This window comes from Neoarthrinium moseri (genome assembly GCF_022829205.1).
Source record: "Neoarthrinium moseri strain CBS 164.80 chromosome Unknown scaffold35_Wmoseri_CBS_16480, whole genome shotgun sequence".
NCBI lineage: Eukaryota > Fungi > Ascomycota > Sordariomycetes > Amphisphaeriales > Apiosporaceae > Neoarthrinium > Neoarthrinium moseri.
In genome coordinates this window covers 231,391-249,677 of record NW_026055149.1, presented here as the reverse complement: position 1 = coordinate 249,677, position 18,287 = coordinate 231,391, and the positions used below count along the sequence as shown (strand labels likewise).

The window sequence follows — 18,287 nt, the reverse complement described above, 5'->3', positions numbered from 1 at the left end:
TATACTGCGTAATATCCATGAGGAAGAATGAGCGCAAGGTAACAAAGGCATGGTTGTCAGTTGCTGGAGGGAATGCAGCATCACAGAAGAGATTCTTAATGTCACGAACCAGTCTTGTCTACCAGTCTTCTCTACTACTTGTTTGTCGCAGCTATTTCAATATTTATGCTCTTTCCCATACTGAACCCCCTCACTTGCGAAGAGCGGTACTTTCTGATCCCCCTCTGCTTCCCGATTGATCCCTACCAGCATTGAGCGTGCAAAGTCCTGCGATAATCAATATAATCGAAACAATAAGCTCATCGACAAGTCCGAAACCAACACGGTACCCTATATCCCCAGAAACCGGATTCAAGGCGGCACTCTGGGTACTGAAGTATACAAGGCTGCTGATGATGCGGATAGCAATAAATGGAAGGGAATACAGAACGGCATATGTGAGCCACTTTCCCTGTCTCTGGTACGGCAGCTCATGACGCGATCTGAAGGACGACGAGGATAATGAGAAAACAGCCGACCCTAAAAGGGCCACCAAGCTGAGAAGAAGCAATCCCATTCCGGCCTCTACCAATTTGAGGTCCTTTGCCCTCTCCTCTTCGGTGACCCCATGCTTTTGGGCACCTGATGCGCCGGCTCCCGTCAGGGCCACGGCGGTGCTGATGATAAAATGGAGCACGATGAGTGACCCAAGATCTATCCTACTTCGACGGTTCACGACGCAGTATGCTCGGCTGGAATGACCTAATGCTTTAGCATAGTGCACATGCGGCCGGCCGCAGGAGGTTAAGACCACTTACGCTTCGTGCAAGATGCTGACGGCCGAAAGAAGCAAAGGTGACAACCCAATGCTGGCAACAAGAGCTGCGGATGGGTTCCTAGGATCGTTCATTTGCATTGCGCTCGACACAATGCGCAGTGTGAGGAATATGAACAGGTAACCCCAGCCCAAAATAGCACCATGCCGGACGCCATGTTTGAACATTATGAAAATTGTCGGGAATGCCAGAGAGGCATGGATTGCCAGGATAGCAATAGGCAACGATTTGTCCGACATAGTCAAGTTATCCGACGTAGAGTATGTGGGAGGGTTCGAACACTGAGTTGGCTGAATGGTTGAATGGGGATGACGTACAAGTATGTGCGATGTGGGCTGGTCTGACGGCAAGCTGTTCAAACTTTGGCAGGGCAAGATGTCTTTATACACCAAAGAGCCAGTATCCAAGTTGACCAAAGCGTCCTGTACGAGTTTCGAAGATCCGTATTGAGACCATGGCTGGCCTGTGATCTCGTGTGAAAGTAATCCTTGATATATGTCAGCGACGAATTGGCACCCCACCCACAGACCAACTAAGCCTTGACAATGATGAGCAATTCGTCAGCTTCGAACAACATCAGTAGCGTTAACGTGGAACTGCAAGACATGGTCATGTGGGTCACCCAAATCCCATGGTTCTGGCATCAACAACCAAGGTAGAGTCAGCCTGCGCCACAAACCGCAGCCTACTTCACCATATCATAGGATATACGCGTATTCACAGTTTCGCACGCTAATCTATTACCGGATTAGCGTGACAGCCCACAACTGTACAACCAGTGTTTCCTGGCTGAAGCTAATCGTTCATCACAGACAGTAACTAATACGCGTATTTGGATCTTCTCATTAGAGAGAGCTTGACGTTTTCCAAGTTCCAACTAGCTCGAGAATAGCACGCAAGAGTGAGCAGTAGCTGAGCCAATTCCCCACGAGTCGATAGTCGATTGCTACAAGCTCTTGTCACAATTGATATTCAGCGGGTGCGTTGAGCGCTAACTACTTACGCACTGCCTTTCATTTGGGCAGCCAGCATGTCAGACAGAAAAGAAAGACAGAAAATGGGGAAACGGGATTATTTGCCACATGTAATAAGTATTATTTACATTCTTATGCAGTCAAATAAGATCCAAAATCTCACCTCGAAACACCGAGGTGCAAACCACAGTGGTCCTTGAATCGTCCACCACCTTATATCCTACATCTCTTCAACCGTTGTCAAACCTCACATCCAAGGGCACCTCATCCACAACCAAGGCCGTCTCCGCCAGGTCATAGCAACTCTGAAAAACTACATCAGTTTACCGACATTGCAATTATCAATAAAACTCAAGCTTCTGACTCGGTATCCACTTCCTCATCGTCTAGTTCCACTGTCCACAACACAACAACTTCAGGTAACCTCGTCCGCGAATTCAGCGCGGCACCATATAGCCTGTTTCCGCTTGTATTGAAGCAAGCCTGACCATTTACTCTAATTGACCATTATCTTCTACAATCTTGCCCCAAACCCGGTTCGAAGATGGCAGAGCTCTATCCATCTCCAGAATTGGGGGTACTGACCGAGTACGAGAACAATGATCCTTGAGCAAGTCTTTGCGCTTTATAACTGAAGTGAGCCAGTCTGGAATGGAAAAGTACTACCGCAAATTATGCAGTGAGTTTTCAACCCCACCTTGAACTTTTGACTAAGTGTTTATTATTTCGTGTATCTCAATTAAGCTGAGGTTCATTACCACGGTAGTACGAGGCCGCATACAGCATTTAAAGGAACCAACAAACTATTAACTTGCCAAGTTTATTGTTTATCAAAATGCTGGTATGCTCAGAGTTAGTGCCTAATAATGTGAGTGGGCTCTGCACCGTGATTTTATTACTGGCCGGGTAGATACTTAGGCAGAATCTTGGCGTGCAGCATCTCTGACAGCCAGAACGCTATATAAAAGACTAGGCCATGCAGCCTTGTACTGTCCAGTGTCAAGTGATGAGATAGGTAGAATGAAATGGAAGTGCTTTTAATGCACTTGTGCGCCAGGGATAAATGACTCATGCCACTGCGGTAGTGGTACCCGAGCTGATTGATAATTGATTCCTTCGTATCAAACGGTGCGCCCTTCTCACGACATCCGCAATGTTGCACTACTTAAAGTGCATGAAGTTGCCGGAATATTCTCTTGTAAAACTAACTCAGTAATCGTCATTAACATTGCGATTAACGAAAGCCAACATGGACAAAGCGGTTGCACCTGGTGAACAAATCCTGCGAGCATTCGGACTGAACGGAGTTCCTGAACCACTTGCCGGTGGAATGGGACTCTGCTTCAGAATTGGCAACGTCGTTCTGAAGCCGACGGACGATAAACATGAGGCCCAGGGGGTTTCCGAGTTGACAGCCCACCTTTTGAGTAATGTATCATCGGAGTATCGCCTGTCGCGCCCAATACCGATCATTCGTGACGCAGCAAAGTATGTTCACAGTGGATGGACAGCTTCCACCTTTCTCGAAGGCTCGTCTGGCTCAAAACCTCGCATAGCTGAGACTTTATCTGTCAGTCGCGCTTTTCACCGTGACTTAGCAATGGCCTATTTCAAGAAGCCTCGATTTGTTGATGAAAGGATCAACCGTTGGTCGGAGTCTGATCGAGTCACCTGGGGCGAAAAGGCACTTGAGGATGTTGATAATGTTGACTTTGTTATTCTCGAGATTCTCAACCCGACGCTGGAACAGCTCAAGGAGATGATGGAGCCCCTACCCAGAGATTTGGAGAGCCAGCTCATGCACGCCGACCTGGCTGGTAATGTGCTGTTCGATGACCAGTCTGGCTTGGCCCCTGCCATCATCGACTTGACGATGTATTGGAGGCCTGCGGCATATGCGGAAGCAATCATGGTGGTGGATGGCATTATGTGGCATGGTGAAGGGAAAGAGCTTATTGAGCTCTGCGGTACAGGCCAGGTATGGATTCAACTACTCATCAGGGCACTGTACTGGCGAGAAATCACATTTGCAATCGACCCAGATGAACAGTTCATCTCCGCAAATTTTGGCAGGGTGGACTTTCAAGAAGCCGTGAATGCCTTGCGAAGGTGCATTCCCAGTATGTAAGCGAAGAAAGAGCTCGGGGCTTTCATTGTCGGCTACTTTCATATTTGATATAGCATTCATCCCCTGTTCCCCCATTGTTCCCCCATTCAACCGGGCGAAGATAATGTTCATTTCCAGGCACTTATCAGACGTGCGGGCGCGTTTTGCTTAGAAGCCCTGCTTGTCGACGATTTTCTGGGCGTTGGCAATGGACTCCTGGGCGTTAGGGTCAACGAAGCCACAACCCGTCTTGCCGTTCTGGAACTCAGCCCCAATGCCAGAGCAGATACCGACTTCGTTTCCTTGGGCATCAGTGGCACCACCGGCGCAGCAGCCCTCCTGGCAGTCAGCGTCGGCGACGCAGCCACCAGTCGTGAATTGTGCTCCCTCGCCGTTTCCGACATCGCGGGCACCGGCATCGTTAGGAGTCAAGGCGACAGCGCCAAGAGCGACTGTCCAGCGCGTAAGCGGCCCGCCGTGCGGATTGAAGACCTGGGGAATGCGTTGACTTACAAGCGAAAGCTGCGATGATGCTGATGCGAACCATTTTGTCTTTTTGAGCGAATGTCCTGATTCGTGGAATGAGTGAAATCAAGTAGTTACAAGAAACGAAAGGCGCCGGGCCGTGAAAGACAGTGTGTATATTTTGATGGAGTGAGAGCTTGTGTCTGTAGAAGAGCTAAATTGCGGCCTTCTGGCGGTGCGCCTGACGTCTTTATAGAGCATCCTGGCTGCGTGTGAAGCAAGTTAGTCTTCGCGATGATCGCCGTGCAGCGGATGACAGTTGACCGAACCGTGGCAGCTGAAACCCTGGATCAGACGAAACTGCCATCAGGCAAAGCACAAGTCGTCGCAGATCCCGCACACGGCTCCGCTTCTGGCAATCTTGGCGCCCGATCAATTCCCGCAGTGCCGCGATGTCGAACGGATGAACGACTGAAGTTGCGAAACTAGACCTGGGGTAGATCAGTACCAAGATCTCTCCTTACCAGAGCCTTTCCCCACGGCAAAATCTCCCAGTGCGCGTTAGCGCTGTGCCTGGCGCCGATGGAGTGGAGTGCCACCGATTGGCCAAGTCCATGCAACCACCGATCTTGCACTGTTTTGGGGGTTTGGCAGCATGGGAACTCATGCCGTCTGTCAATGGGTTCGTTTGGGGATGGCTTGGATGGATGTCTGAATCAACAATTGGCAGGAGTTCAGACGGGACCGACAACCGGGGCTGTTTCAGAAGTCCAACAACACAGTGGATCGCATTGCATTCGGTTTTCACGGAACATGTGTTCGTCGTATCATTCAGGGAGTTGGCTTCAACAGTTCCTTGGTTCGAGAAGAAGTCGCACCTTGTCAAACGCTATCTCTCCTTTCTGAGCTACTACGGAAAGTCACGGCTATATAATCAGTAACAATAATAATGTTTATAAGAATAGGAATAGATTAAGGCTTTACCATGAATTATATCTTATTATATATGTTCAAAACTAAGGAGGAAGAGGGAAGCTCTCCCTTACCGCGGTCGCGTTTGCTGGTTATTTTTACACGTGGGTAGTAACCACCCTGTTAAGATATGAAGGACCAATTTGGTTATGTAGGAACCCAGAATGTGCCGTCAACTTCCACAATATCATCATCGTTACGCCTGTTGACTTCAATCATACTGCGTGACGGATAGGTATTTGTATTATTACGCCGAAGTTCAACCTGCACTTGATTACACAGCGGGCGGTATCTATACATGTCTGTCGTGTACACGAGTAGCCGCACACCAGAATACCGGGTGGTGCCCGCCATTTCCGCAAGAGTAACCATTCTCAAAAGCTAGTTGAATACGAGCAACGCCAGTCGGGGCCAGAGTACTGTTGGAGCGGTAGATACCGCGAATATCTGACGGCCCGGTCAATGACATGTTGTAGCTAAATTGATGATGATCATGGTGACGAACCGGCACTGCATAATGTGCTTCCTGCCTTGGGCATCAGACTTCACGACCGCGTAGTATTGAAGACCGTCGAAGGATTGTATATCTTCACACCGGCGGGAGATGTGTCGTTCGGTTGAAGGGCAGCCAGGCTTGAACCCAGTTGGGCAGTGAGTGTGGAACAAAACGTATTTTGGTATCCAATTCATATAAAAATATGCTTGAATACATGAAGATCAAAGATACGACGAATTGCTCCATTACCTATACGAGTTCGGCAACCGGCTCCGATGTACCGTTGCATGGCGTCAGATCACATTGGGCGGCCGGTCGAAGCCGTACTCCACAATCTAATCGCTGACCCGACCTCCGATCACTGCATTACCTGAGACTGCGAGGAACTGAATTCTACAATGAGTTCTGCTCCATCCCAGACCAAGGTCATTGAGACTATTTTAGGGATAGCGAGAAGTTCTTTCCCTTTGGTTGGACATTTTATGGTACTTGGTCCGTGTCAACGTGTATTAGACTACTAAGTTTTAATGGTATGACCACAGTGGCTTTCTGTGCCGCACTATGGCCAGTCGCATAGGCTGGACAAATCGACCAGAGGATGGCCCCGGACCTCATTCAAAGACGCATGACATGGAAAATGGCTCAACGTTGAGGTCACTGCGATGGGTACCGCCATCAAACACAGACTCGCAGCCCATGTCGACTGTTTCTTTAGCGAGATGTCACACAACCTCGATGCCGTACAGACATTGTAATAGCGGTTGTGTCGATGTGCATTAGGTGTTGGTAGAGCTGCAGGTTGCCCTTGCATGCGCAACGGAGTATCTGCCTTATGCTTGGAGCCACCCCAATGTAGCGGGGCACCCACCTCCTGATGCTGCCCTTTGTCACGTCTCAAACCGATCCCTACTTAGAGTAGAACATTGGCACCTGACAAGAATCCCCTTCCCCTCATGTAATGATAGACTGAAAGCAGGGAAACAGCCTCGGGTTGAAGCTAGCTACAATAATCCTAAATAAGATATCAGCAAAATATCATTCTCAATCTAAGAAGGATGCTCTGGATAGGAAGTTGCATTATAATTGGCCCAAGTAAGAATGACCATCTATATCAACCAACGCCTTGGGCCATGATTACTGAAATTGGTGCCTTTGCGCGGATATGTTGTACATGGGCGAAAACCGCCTGGATATGGGGTCAGCCTAGCTTTAGATAAGCCGCATAACTTCTGAGTTGGACTTCAGTGAGCCTATGAGTGCTTTTATCAAGAGAATATACTACTCACATTTATCAGGCTACATGCACCCGGTCTCCGTTCCGTCAAACATCTACGCCAAGAACCCACTACGGAGGTCATTGGAAAAAAGTTTTCTCAAATGACACGGGATCCGAATTTTCCTTGCCTGACAAAGGTATGTCAACCATCACCCAATGAACATTGCAATATTGTCTCTGCGTAGCAATATCTCTCCTAGACGGCCTTGTTGAATGCTTCGACCCAAATAGCAATGGTTAGTTGAACCCTACTTAAGGTTGGAGGTGAAGTGAGACACGAAGGTAATTTGATAAATGTCCTTAATAGGTAATCAATCTTATCTGCATGAACGTGCCATTACCGACTTATGAGATTTGCAGAAGAAGCGCGTTCACCTTGCTTGAACTCGGCCAATTGGGTGAGCTTGGTGAGATGGATGAGCATCACTTGCCCTTGGCCAGCGCTACGGCATAATCTAGATGATCTAGTTGACCACCGGATTATTTATGGGATTGAAGAGAAATTTGGACTCGTTACTAGTAACTACTGTAGAAATTGGTTGAGTATTGTTTGGCTGAGCTTCTGCTTGCCATCTTATCACTCCCTACGCAAGAGAAAGTTCGCCAATACGCCAGGACAACTATGACATTCTAATCTGCTTGAGACCGCAATCCGTGCGGAGCCACCTACGGAGTACGACTTCCTCTTCATCCCAATATATTCTCGCTGTTAATTGGGCATCACTCTAGTTTACATAGAACATGTAATCAGCCGCTCCATTCGTAAAGCTGTGGCTGATGGGTATCTTAGGCTCGGGCCATTGTATGAGACATGATATATAGGAAGTACCGCTTCGCACGGATTCTCACGGATTCTCACGACAAGTAACATTGAATTTGTTTGGAAGTGACCTTGGAAGTGGCCAAAATCTGAATTTCGAGATTATAGACAACGGCATGCTTCGCGTGTTGATGTAGTTGTGACCTTACTACGTGCACTTCCGCCTCAAAGCCGTTTAGGAGCTCAACTTACGCCTCACTAATGTTCAATGCCTACCGAAATGGCGACAAGCACGGGGACAGTAGTCCTCCAGAAAATTGGACACAAACTCAGCCCCCTTTGATCATGGCACCATGATGATGTGATATACGAGTTGGATTGCATTGCATGGTATTGCCTGAAGGAATGCTTACCATGCGTCAAAAGACGCATGCGGGCGCCACGGTACGACGTAATCTAGTGACGTGGTGGGGCCTGGGTCTACCTCATGTTGTGTTGGTATTGTCCCACCATCGTCTTGCAGCACCGAAAGTGGTAGGAATTGCGCCGCAACCTCGCCGTTCTGATGGTCAATGAGCATCCTCTGCGTCCCAACATGCTATGATCCTTGTGGCATGTATAGCTTCACGTATCTGCATGGATTTATGTAATGTTCCAAACAGTGAGGGGAACGAGAAACTTCAGGATCCAGTCACAGGGGAATGTACGTGTATCTATCATCCAATCCTCTTCTGTGTACACACTGTTCCCTCTCAGTTTCGCTTAGCTTGATGCGGCCGATCGATGCAAATGAATGGTCTGTCATTCCAGGAGCGGAAACTGATCCACCACAAGGGACCAGGATACCTGCGTCACAACCAGAGCAATGTTCAAACACCGGCCTAGTTCGATAGTATAACTCCCGTTTATCGATTACCATTCTTTTAAGAACGAAGAGATCAATTATTCATGTATCCATATCAATGATATTCCGTCTCCTTCCCAGCTCTCTTCACTTGTACCCGTCAGTTCCGTCGCTGACCTACTCAATGCTTTTATTCATACTTTTGCCTTGGGAATCCTAATCCTCGGTATCTCATACTACATTGGCACTGGTAAACGCCTTTGTAATGTCACCAACGGAACATTCAAAATATCAATATGAACTGGTCGGCGGTTATCCTTCAAGAGCCCACCGCTTTATCACGCAAACAGCAATTGTAGCGGTCATTTGTCTAACAGTAGGACTCTTGGGATTCGGATTTGGGCGTTACTCGACCGAAACACGTAGCATGGCTGCCAGCAACATTCTGTCCTGTAAGGATTCGTACATATTCGCAATCACGATGGGTACAAGGTTAACGTGGAGAGTGAAATCTTTCCCGAATGTGTTCATGTATAACCGGACGTTCGGCGAGAACACAAAGCAGGCTGATGCTGCCTGGGAAGCGCTTTTCCCGAGACAAGCCGGCTTCTTTTCGCACCCAACTATTGCTCCAAAACGCTCTACATTCTCAGTATACCACACTTTACATTGCCTTGTGAGTGATCATCTCGAACGCCAAAACTTATGGCATAGTGACAGGCTGATATAGTACTAGAATGGCATTCGCCAAGGTTATTGGGTGGTGCATGACTTGGCAGCTGCTGGCAAGAAATTGAATGATGGAGACTTACCCATGATGATCTCACCGCCTCACATACGACATTGTATTGATTTATTGCGGCAGAGCCTTATGTGCACGACGGACATGACGGTAGAAGTGAAAGATGATGAGGCCGGAGGTGTGCATGGGTTTGGCGAGGAGCATCAGTGTATTGACTGGTCAGAGTTCAGGGACTGGACAAGCAAGTGGGAGTCGTGGAAGGACAACTAATCGTAAAATGCCACGCGCTACGTGTCCACTTTCAAATTACAGGAGTTCAAAATATTCATATTCAAGCTATGCTAAAATAGACCATGGGCACATGCCGGACACTTTGCTCATGGCATCCAAATCACCTGCAGTAGCCCCAAGGGAGATGAGGGTAATTGCACTACGGACTGTAGGTGAAACCGAGGGTCAGCTCTTTCGATCAATCTAGCCCACTGGGCAGAAGATCGCTCCTGGCTGTTGAACATGGCCATCATGGCGATATCCTGGCACCTGGAATGAGTCTAGTCAGCGGTGCACGATCTGTTCTCTTCTTGATAGTGGTATTCGTATGCTTACCTGATCTGCCGCTCTTGATAGCGTGGCAGAGTTCCCACTGGTGGCATACAAATGTCATTAACGAGAACTCGCGCTCCGGGCTTCAAAGATGGAATCAGCTGGCGTAGTATTTGCGTGCATGATTCCTCGGGCCAGTCATGAAGAATCATCCGGAAGAAATAAACGTCAGCACCTTGAACTGGCTGTGGCGTGAAGAAATCATGAGCCTTGAGTGTAATGTTGCTGCTGCTATCCCGTGTGAAGTTTGAACGCGCCTTTTCGATGACATTAGGCAAATCCTGTACAACGATATGCAACTTTGGATTCTTTTTTGTCAGTTCCCTAGCAAAATCACCGGTTGAGCCTCCAATATCCACCACGGTACTCTCTCCGAGGGCGTCCCAATCAAATGCATCCAGAGCCGCCGAGGGTTCAAAACCCGGCATCTTTTGCATCAACCACATAGTGTTTGCGAACCGTCTGGCCCGATCTGGGTCTCCCTCCAGGGTTTGGAAGAATGGCACGGCAGTATTCTCTACTAGGTTGTGGCCTGTCTGATGGGGCAGTGCTGGCGCCCCAGGCCACTTTGTCAAAGCGTCAATGACCTTGGTCCCAGCAGGCCACATGTCCTCGCATGCAGTGCCAACCCAGTCCTTGAAAGCGGGTTCTTGGGCCAGCAAGGTTGAAGTAGACGAGTGCGCCACATACCCCGGGCGAGGTTGTATCAAGAGATAATTGCTGACAGCATGTTGTAGGAGGCGTTCCACAAGATTGTTATCTCCATTGCATTCCCTGGCCAGTTCGCCGATGGGGATGTCGGCTCCCAAAGGAATCTTGCTTGGCACATCGAATCGGTACATGGCATGCAAGCTGACTAGGTCATACTTGTCTTGTGCGTTAGCAAGGACCTACGTTTGTCGGGAAACTCAACTCACTGCATGGTCAATCTGAGTCTTTAGCCACCCCAGCGGACCCAACAGGAGGGCATTGAGCTCATCCAGGGCTGACAGGGCCTGTCCCAAAGTATCTTCCAGTGCAGGGGGCAGGGGGAGTTTGGGTAGAGTACCCGGTTCGAACGAGGGGCTCGGTATCCCATGAGCATCAAGATATGTTTGTATTCCTGTCGTGTGCTCGAGTATGTCAGTAGCAAGCTGCACTATTCGTCCTGGAGGCGTCATGTGGGCCGTGTTGGGAGGAACACTCGTTTGTGTAAGGCAGCGGATTGGTGCTCGAAAAAGAAGCTCGCTCAGCTGGTTTCGATGGTAATCCGTTGACTGTTTGGTGCGCGCTTCGGGGACCAGACAAAGAGGTAAAGGTATTGCCTCGGACTCCCTCAGTCGGATTCTTAAAGACCTCCGGGTTGTAAGCTGAAAGTATCATGGTAACCAGGGGTTTGGGTGGACTCCATCCAATGTAAGCTTCAATCAGGACAGGCATGTTGGCAGAATGTTTTTGCCCAACCAATAATTGTTTACCTGGATGTACGTATCAAGAGTGGCGCCCTGGCGCCATTCTTTCTTACCGTGATTGGTCGGCATTCAGTTGCTCAAAGTCCCTTGCCTAGCTATGTCCGTGCGCCATGTACGTGATGGGTACTGCAATGTTGCACCGCAGCCTGACTTGGGGATCCCAATTGATGACTTGCAGACATGTGCTTAAGTAGTATTATGTGCATATCAATATGCGGCGTGGATCCTTTGGGTGGTTGCCTTTTTTTTCATGTCAGGCGTATCCGATTGGCCAGCACTGTCGGGAAAATCATGGTCCTCAAATCGTAGGAATAGCTGCACGGTTTATGAGTTGCCATAATTATAAGCTGTTGCGCTCGCAAGTAGCTGACCATAGTAACCCTTGACAAGCCCCACACTCTATGTGTTCAATATCGCGTTACAATAAGATCATGATGTTACGGCGCAGTAATAGGATCACGCTGCTTTTTTGTGATGACCCCCACACCTGCGCGCGTAGTCAGGATCATCATCCTAGTGAGTGCATGTGTTGGACTCAGGTTAATATTCAAGATGTAGCATCTACAACCATTTCAAGTACGGAACATTGGAGCATTGGTGTTAAAGTGAGCACGGAGCCAAGTCGCTGTGGGATGCAGAACTCCATACGATGTTATGTTCTGGTGATGCAGGAGGGATTCTCTTGCTTGAAGTAGAGGCGTCAGAAACATTATAGCATTGCGAGACTATTGTGTGTGCCTGTCTTATGGAGTCTCCTATCCCCGCAATATTCCATCGTTGAATCTTCACTGCCCTCAGTAACAATAACAAGCCATCTTCACGACTAGAATTTAGTCATCGGTGTAAAGGTCGGGGTAGATAATGCCGGAGTCTGGGTCGGGCTCAGGGTAGACGACAGTGTCGTCAACGTCGGGCTCAGGGTAGACAATAATGTCATCCACATCTGATATTGTAAGAATCTAGATAGTGTATGATCTGGAATTCTTACCTGTAGGAACAGGAGCAGTCATCACGCCCAAGGCGGCGGTGAAGATTAGTAGTAGAGCAGCCTTCATTATGCCTATCTTCGTGCAGAAAGCTTGGAGGATCAGATGAACGAAGTGGTGAGCCTGCGCATCCCTACCACAAGTGTGAGAGGTGCCGGAGTGGTTCGATTTATAGTCCATCACGGCAAAACTTACATGTCTAGTGGGGAATGATAAGCGCCACTCTGTAGGTCCAACACATTCCATGTCTAGCTCTAACAGCGCTGCATCATCCCGCATGATACGCCCGGGCTACGCATGAAGGGAGCAACCGAGGGCCGATGTATCCCGTCAGAAGACTTGTCCCACTTGGTTCAAGGTCATAGGACCCGGGGGTTCCTCCTGAAGCTTCTCTGTCACACTTCACTGGACCTTCTCCTTCAAATTCATCTCATTTTCCAGTTTTGACAGTATGGAGCGAGACATTAATAAGCCTATCTTTGAGAAGGAGCCGCTCCTCGACAGCGACTATGAGGATGATTCAACCAGTACAGTGATGACCCCAAAGCGGTATTTTCGTCGCTGGTGGCCCATTGCCGGGCTACTGCAGCTCATTCTATTGTTGATATATACTGGTCTCTCGATAGCGATCATCAGAATTAATACAGACTTGGAAGGGGCGCCTGATATTCATGGTACGCATTCTCTCGTGAATATAGACTCGGAATTGTTAACAACGTCCACAAAGCCTTCGCTGGTCTAGCTGTGCGCTACAAGTTTCGACTCTATGACAATTTCATCAACAGCCCATATGGTGGGGAGCCCACTCCAGCTAGCGATGAGGCCTGGCACCAGCTTCTCAACAATATGAGCATTCGCGTGACGGCCGAAGAGCTTGCCGCTCATGGTCAGTCGTCGGTAGAACTACCAAATGGCGGGTACCTGGCTTGGTTAGGTGTTTTCCACGAATTGCACTGCGTCAAGATGCTGCGGCAGTGGAGCTGGCGTGAGCACTATTTCCCAAATTTGACGGCCCATGAGCATCAGCACCACATGGTGCACATTGATCACTGCCTCGACTGGCTGCGAAACGCGGCCGTTTGCCGCGCGGACACCAGTGCGCTGGCTGTGTTCAAGTGGGCTGACAAGATGCCGCACCCCATGCTCAATACACATCGCGTGGAACACCGCTGTGTTGACTGGGACGCCCTGATGAGCTCGCATGAGGACCGGCTCGTGTCTCATGACGAGGTTGCAAGTCTTAGGAACCCGAACATGGCAGATACTGTAGATGCGTAAGGCGGCGCAGCAGACAAAATTTTCGTCGGCCCGGTTGAACATACAGTTTCACATAGCAGTTAAACTTGGCGTGATGTTTTGGATGGGGGGCACGCCCTGAACCAAGATATAATCTTGGGAATACCGTAAGAATGCCGCTCTATATTGCTGAAAATTGGAATGCGTGGAATATCTACATGGCAGTGTCTTTACTGACTCGTACCGGGTAAAGTTAGGTGTAAGACAAAATACTACAATTTTCATCATTTTTGCAGCCGCTATTTGGACTGAGTACACGGTTGTCTGTATTTCTGTATTCTGATACTGAGACAAGGCCATTGATATTGCTGGGATCAATCCGGGTTTCGTTTTGCATTTCACCGCAGTGCGAGTGTATTATAGGGGAATTATGTCCCGTACTGTCTACTTAACGCAGTCAATTCTAAAAAGACGGATTGAAGCCATCAGATGATGTGAGCAATATCTCCAATATCAACTTTCTCTAGGTTCTAGAATATCTGGAGCGATTATCCGACATAGTTTCTTATTTCTGAACTACCTGGATGATGGAGTCTTGGCGACGGGGTGTGTACGTGTCAATGCGCAAGGCCTTTAAGCCCGCCGCATCCAACAGAGCATACCACTCCTTTAGCGTTCGTTCACGTGAGCCAAGGGACGACATCATGGTCAAATCAATGGTGGCAGCCTCCCACGGGACGCCCGTGTTAGGGAGGACCATCTCATCGATCAAGATCTGTGAACTGGGCCCCAAGACGGCGCTCAGCTGCTTCAGGATCTCAACACATTTGTCGTCAGGCCAGTCGTGAAGTACATTGCGCAAGTAGTAGAACTTAGCATCCTTGATGGGCTGAGGCTCGAAGAAATTATGGGGCATTTTCCCCACTCCATCAAGCTGTGCCGCAAAGGGGGGTGGCAAGTGTTCCAAAGCTTGTGGCAGATCTTGGAGGACGATTTTGCCGTTGAGATGAGGGTAGGCCGATTTTAAGGCAACGCATTGATGTCCAAAGCCGCCTCCGATATCGACAAAGGCATGCGGTCCCGAGAAGTCGCCCAGCTCCTTCTCGAAGGGGAACACCGTGAACCACGGCGCACCTTGCGCACCCTGAACAACCATGACCTGCTGTAGCGGGCCGAAGCGTTCTGGCTGCGTTGGCAGCCACTGAAAGGCGGGCAGGTCAGTCTTGAAGGCCTTCTGGAATGCGGTCGCCGTTGGATCCTTGATGTCCTGGTACTTATTCTCAGCGAGGAAACCCGGAAGCGCCTGAAAGACTGGTCCACAGTTGTCAAAGAAGTGGTAGATACCCCCACGATAGCCCGGCTGGGCCAGAGTCCGAGTCTGGCTGTTGGCCGTGAAGCTATCCTCGCTGGACTCCTTGATCAGGCCAATGGAGGCCAGATAGCGTAAGAGCCGGCCTATACCAGGAGTCAGCAGCGGGAACCGGATGCCCGATGAGCGGACTTGCTGAGAAACACCGGCGCAGCATTTGTCTTGGCGGCTAGTTCTTTGATGCTCAGCGGCTGCTCACTCTCTGCCAGAATCTGGAAGATGTTGAGATCCTCGCCGATACGGGTGGCTGTGATTTGCAGATGCTGCATTCTCTGTTAGCAACGAGACGTGTCCCAGATACTGTTGTGAACTATTTACCAAACCCGCGAAGCGGGACAAAGTATCGTGCGGAGTCTCTAGTGTGAGCTGGATGTCACGGAGAGCATCGAGCAGTTTGTGACGACCGGCGTCATCGGCCTGTGAGGCCAAGGTGCGAAGTTGCTGGAGAATTGCGTCCATTGTGTCTGGATTGGTCTTTGTATGCAGCATGCCAAACCTTGCGATAAAAATCAAGCCCTGACAGAGTTGAACTCTTGTACTTTCAATGTCATATATGTTTCCCAGGATGTAGAACCAATTTCGCGCAGATACCGTTACAACCTAAAGTAGGCTGCACCTTGGTGGTGATACCTAAGAAGCCCAGGCGATAGTATTGGGGCACCAACGTCAATGCGGCACAGCTATGTATGCACCATGCTCACCCAATGCAATCAATCAAATACGCTGTAAGCAGCAGCTGAGACACTGCCACCCCCTCGTTTGTCCAACCCTCGGGCTGACGCCCTTGCACCGCACCGAGTTTACAGGAGTGCCTCATGTCAAGCACTGCTTTAGGAAGAAAGGATGGGGGACGGGTGTGGGCCTCGCGAGCAACCCGCAGGTTGCATGTACCCACATACGTCAAATGCAGCAGTCAAATGCCGAATTGCGCAATTTCACCGGGGTGAAGGATGCGTTCTGGCATATATTTTACAAGGCTCTGACTGCGGCCCAGGATTGAGAGCTGGTGTTACACGTACCTGAAGCCACCGGTTGGCCGTGCCGTGTTTACGATGCGAAGGATTCTTACTGCTTCGCCGTGAGCACATGACATCCGTCCGAGTCCTAAACAAATCCTTCGCCAGCCGCCTTACTTACACTATTGGCGCTTTTGTTGCGCTGCATCTTGCAGTGAGCCTCTTCTAATTTTAGTTGGCGGTAACATCAGCGTCTGGAAAGAATATGTCTACAATCCTCCACTAAGTGCCAAAACTGTGATTATTTTCCGCCTGCCTCAGACGTGGGCGCAAAACATAGGGCAAGGGATTAGCCTCATGAGGTAATGGTGGATGATCCTGCAATAACGAATGGTCGGCCCACTGTGGGCTATATATCAGGTATCACGTAGATCTTGGGTGTTTCCAGAATGTATTCCTGAAGGTCTGGTCAGCACTTTACTTCAAGGCGGGGACTGAGACGAACTCCAGTGAAAATTATCACATTGCCACCATGTCTTCACCAGGCAACCAGCCCCAGCTGCCGCCGGATCAGGACCGTGGTCCGGCACTCGAGGCGCTGTATTGGACATTGTCGGCGTTTTCAATACTGTTACTGAGTTTGCGGTTTTATGCACGCACGAGAATTGGTGCCTTGGGGTGGGATGATTGGATGATGCTCATCACAGTGGTAAGTCTGGAGCGCCGTTGCTTGTGAAAGAATCCTTATAGCGATCTCCAGACCAGGCCCGTGAGCTGATTACACCGCCGCAGGTCCTTTTCGTGGTCGCAACCTGTTTTGTGACCTACATGGCGAGTATAGGGGGTGCCAGGCATATTTTCTACCTCGACGACGAGCAGAGACAAGAGGCTATCAAGTGGAGCTGGATTGCGCAGCCATGGGCGATTTTCCTGTTCGCCACCGGCAAAGCGTCAGTTGCCATTCTGACACTTCGCTTCATCGGACGCAATACCTTCTGGCGGAAATACACATTGTATTTCATCATTGTCACCATTTTCATCATCAACTCGCTGGGCTGCATCTTCACCTTCGTCCAATGCGATCCACCCCGTGCCTTATGGACTGCGGGAATTCCGGCCAAGTGCTGGGACCCCAAGGTCCAAACAAATTTCAACTATTTCTTGGCTGGTAAGCTGTTAATGTTATTTTCCACCCTGATCATGTAGCTGATTCATCTTGTACCTCAGCCTGGAATATTAGCTGTGATATTGTTTTGGCTCTACTGCCCGCATCGTTTATCAGCAAGCTCAATCTGGATTTTCGTCGAAAACTTGCACTCTGTGTACTGCTAGGTCTTGGATTGTTGTAAGTGGGGTACGAAGACACGATCTAGCTAAGTGATTGCTAATAATTGTGCAGTGATGCTGTCTTTAGTGGAATAAAGGTGAAGTTCCTTTTCGATCTTACGGCTCGCGCTGACTTTACCTGTATGTAAAATTCTATCCGATTAGGTACGACGGAATTTTTGGCCAAGGCTAAACGTGGAAATTTGCAGGGTCTTTGTTCGATGTTCAAGTATGGACCGCTATTGAGGCTTTCGTGATGATCGCGTGTGGCAGCCTTCCTCCACTTCAACCCCTCTGGGACCGATTCGTTACGCATAAGCGCGATGCATCTTACGGCCGTACGCCACTCAAGTACAGTGGGGGTTCGAGCAAAAATAGCGACAGAGTTTGGCCTGGCGTGCCCAGCCTTAACTCTTCACACAATAGAAACCAATACGCCTTCGACACACCGGACGTTAGCCAGTTGGAACACGAAATGCCCTCTTCCAGATATACCATACATCGTACGACCGATGTCAAAGTCGAGAGAAGTCACCCTGACATGGTCTAGGCCATGAACCGGCTATATCTCATTAGGGTTAGCACGCATGTATTAACACACCAAGCCGGGCTATTTAGCATACTCTAATTCTGAAACAGAGGGGCGGGGAGAATCCTAATGATCTCAGAACTCAGACACTGTACAGTCAAAATAAAATAGTTTTACAACTTTTGTTATCATATTAACTTCTGATGGGGCACCTTATATAATGGTGGCAAACGAGGTTCGACTTCATGATATTATTTCTAATTTCCGTACGGCAGTTCACTTGAAAGGAGATTTCATATAAAGAAATCACAGCAAGATTGGGGACATGGCCATGACTGGCCACGTGAAAATCTGTTTTATTTACGAAGCCCACAAATGAT

The 18,287-nt window shown here is 49.1% G+C and overlaps 7 protein-coding genes across 7 annotated transcripts; 3 read left to right on the top strand and 4 right to left on the bottom strand.

Moving 5' to 3' along the window:
* Positions 1 to 190: 190 nt before the first annotated feature.
* JN550_008410 (uncharacterized protein) lies at positions 191 to 982 on the bottom strand (the record flags this gene model as incomplete). Its single annotated transcript, XM_049320368.1, has 2 exons — positions 191 to 731; positions 798 to 982. The coding sequence occupies 2 exons, from the start codon at positions 980 to 982 to the stop codon at positions 191 to 193; spliced, it is 726 nt and encodes a 241-aa protein (XP_049169632.1).
* Positions 983 to 3,038: 2,056 nt separating this feature from the next.
* Positions 3,039 to 3,917, top strand: JN550_008409 (uncharacterized protein; the record flags this gene model as incomplete). Its single annotated transcript, XM_049320367.1, has 1 exon — positions 3,039 to 3,917. The coding sequence occupies one exon, from the start codon at positions 3,039 to 3,041 to the stop codon at positions 3,915 to 3,917; it is 879 nt and encodes a 292-aa protein (XP_049169631.1).
* A 147-nt stretch (positions 3,918 to 4,064) lies between these two features.
* Positions 4,065 to 4,443, bottom strand: JN550_008408 (uncharacterized protein; the record flags this gene model as incomplete). The annotated part of the gene is made up of 2 exons (XM_049320366.1): positions 4,065 to 4,348; positions 4,410 to 4,443. The coding sequence occupies 2 exons, from the start codon at positions 4,441 to 4,443 to the stop codon at positions 4,065 to 4,067; spliced, it is 318 nt and encodes a 105-aa protein (XP_049169630.1).
* Positions 4,444 to 9,828: 5,385 nt separating this feature from the next.
* JN550_008407 (uncharacterized protein) lies at positions 9,829 to 11,214 on the bottom strand (the record flags this gene model as incomplete). Its single annotated transcript, XM_049320365.1, has 3 exons — positions 9,829 to 9,991; positions 10,058 to 10,920; positions 10,972 to 11,214. The coding sequence occupies 3 exons, from the start codon at positions 11,212 to 11,214 to the stop codon at positions 9,829 to 9,831; spliced, it is 1,269 nt and encodes a 422-aa protein (XP_049169629.1).
* A 1,728-nt stretch (positions 11,215 to 12,942) lies between these two features.
* On the top strand, positions 12,943 to 13,769 carry JN550_008406 (uncharacterized protein; the record flags this gene model as incomplete). The annotated part of the gene is made up of 2 exons (XM_049320363.1): positions 12,943 to 13,165; positions 13,219 to 13,769. The coding sequence occupies 2 exons, from the start codon at positions 12,943 to 12,945 to the stop codon at positions 13,767 to 13,769; spliced, it is 774 nt and encodes a 257-aa protein (XP_049169628.1).
* A 523-nt stretch (positions 13,770 to 14,292) lies between these two features.
* JN550_008405 (uncharacterized protein) lies at positions 14,293 to 15,555 on the bottom strand (the record flags this gene model as incomplete). Its single annotated transcript, XM_049320362.1, has 3 exons — positions 14,293 to 15,182; positions 15,296 to 15,359; positions 15,415 to 15,555. The coding sequence occupies 3 exons, from the start codon at positions 15,553 to 15,555 to the stop codon at positions 14,293 to 14,295; spliced, it is 1,095 nt and encodes a 364-aa protein (XP_049169627.1).
* A 1,029-nt stretch (positions 15,556 to 16,584) lies between these two features.
* JN550_008404 (uncharacterized protein) lies at positions 16,585 to 17,928 on the top strand (the record flags this gene model as incomplete). The annotated part of the gene is made up of 5 exons (XM_049320361.1): positions 16,585 to 16,761; positions 16,818 to 17,220; positions 17,280 to 17,397; positions 17,452 to 17,519; positions 17,588 to 17,928. 5 exons carry the CDS (start codon positions 16,585 to 16,587, stop codon positions 17,926 to 17,928), a joined length of 1,107 nt encoding a protein of 368 aa, XP_049169626.1.
* Between the last annotated feature and the right edge of the window lie 359 nt (positions 17,929 to 18,287).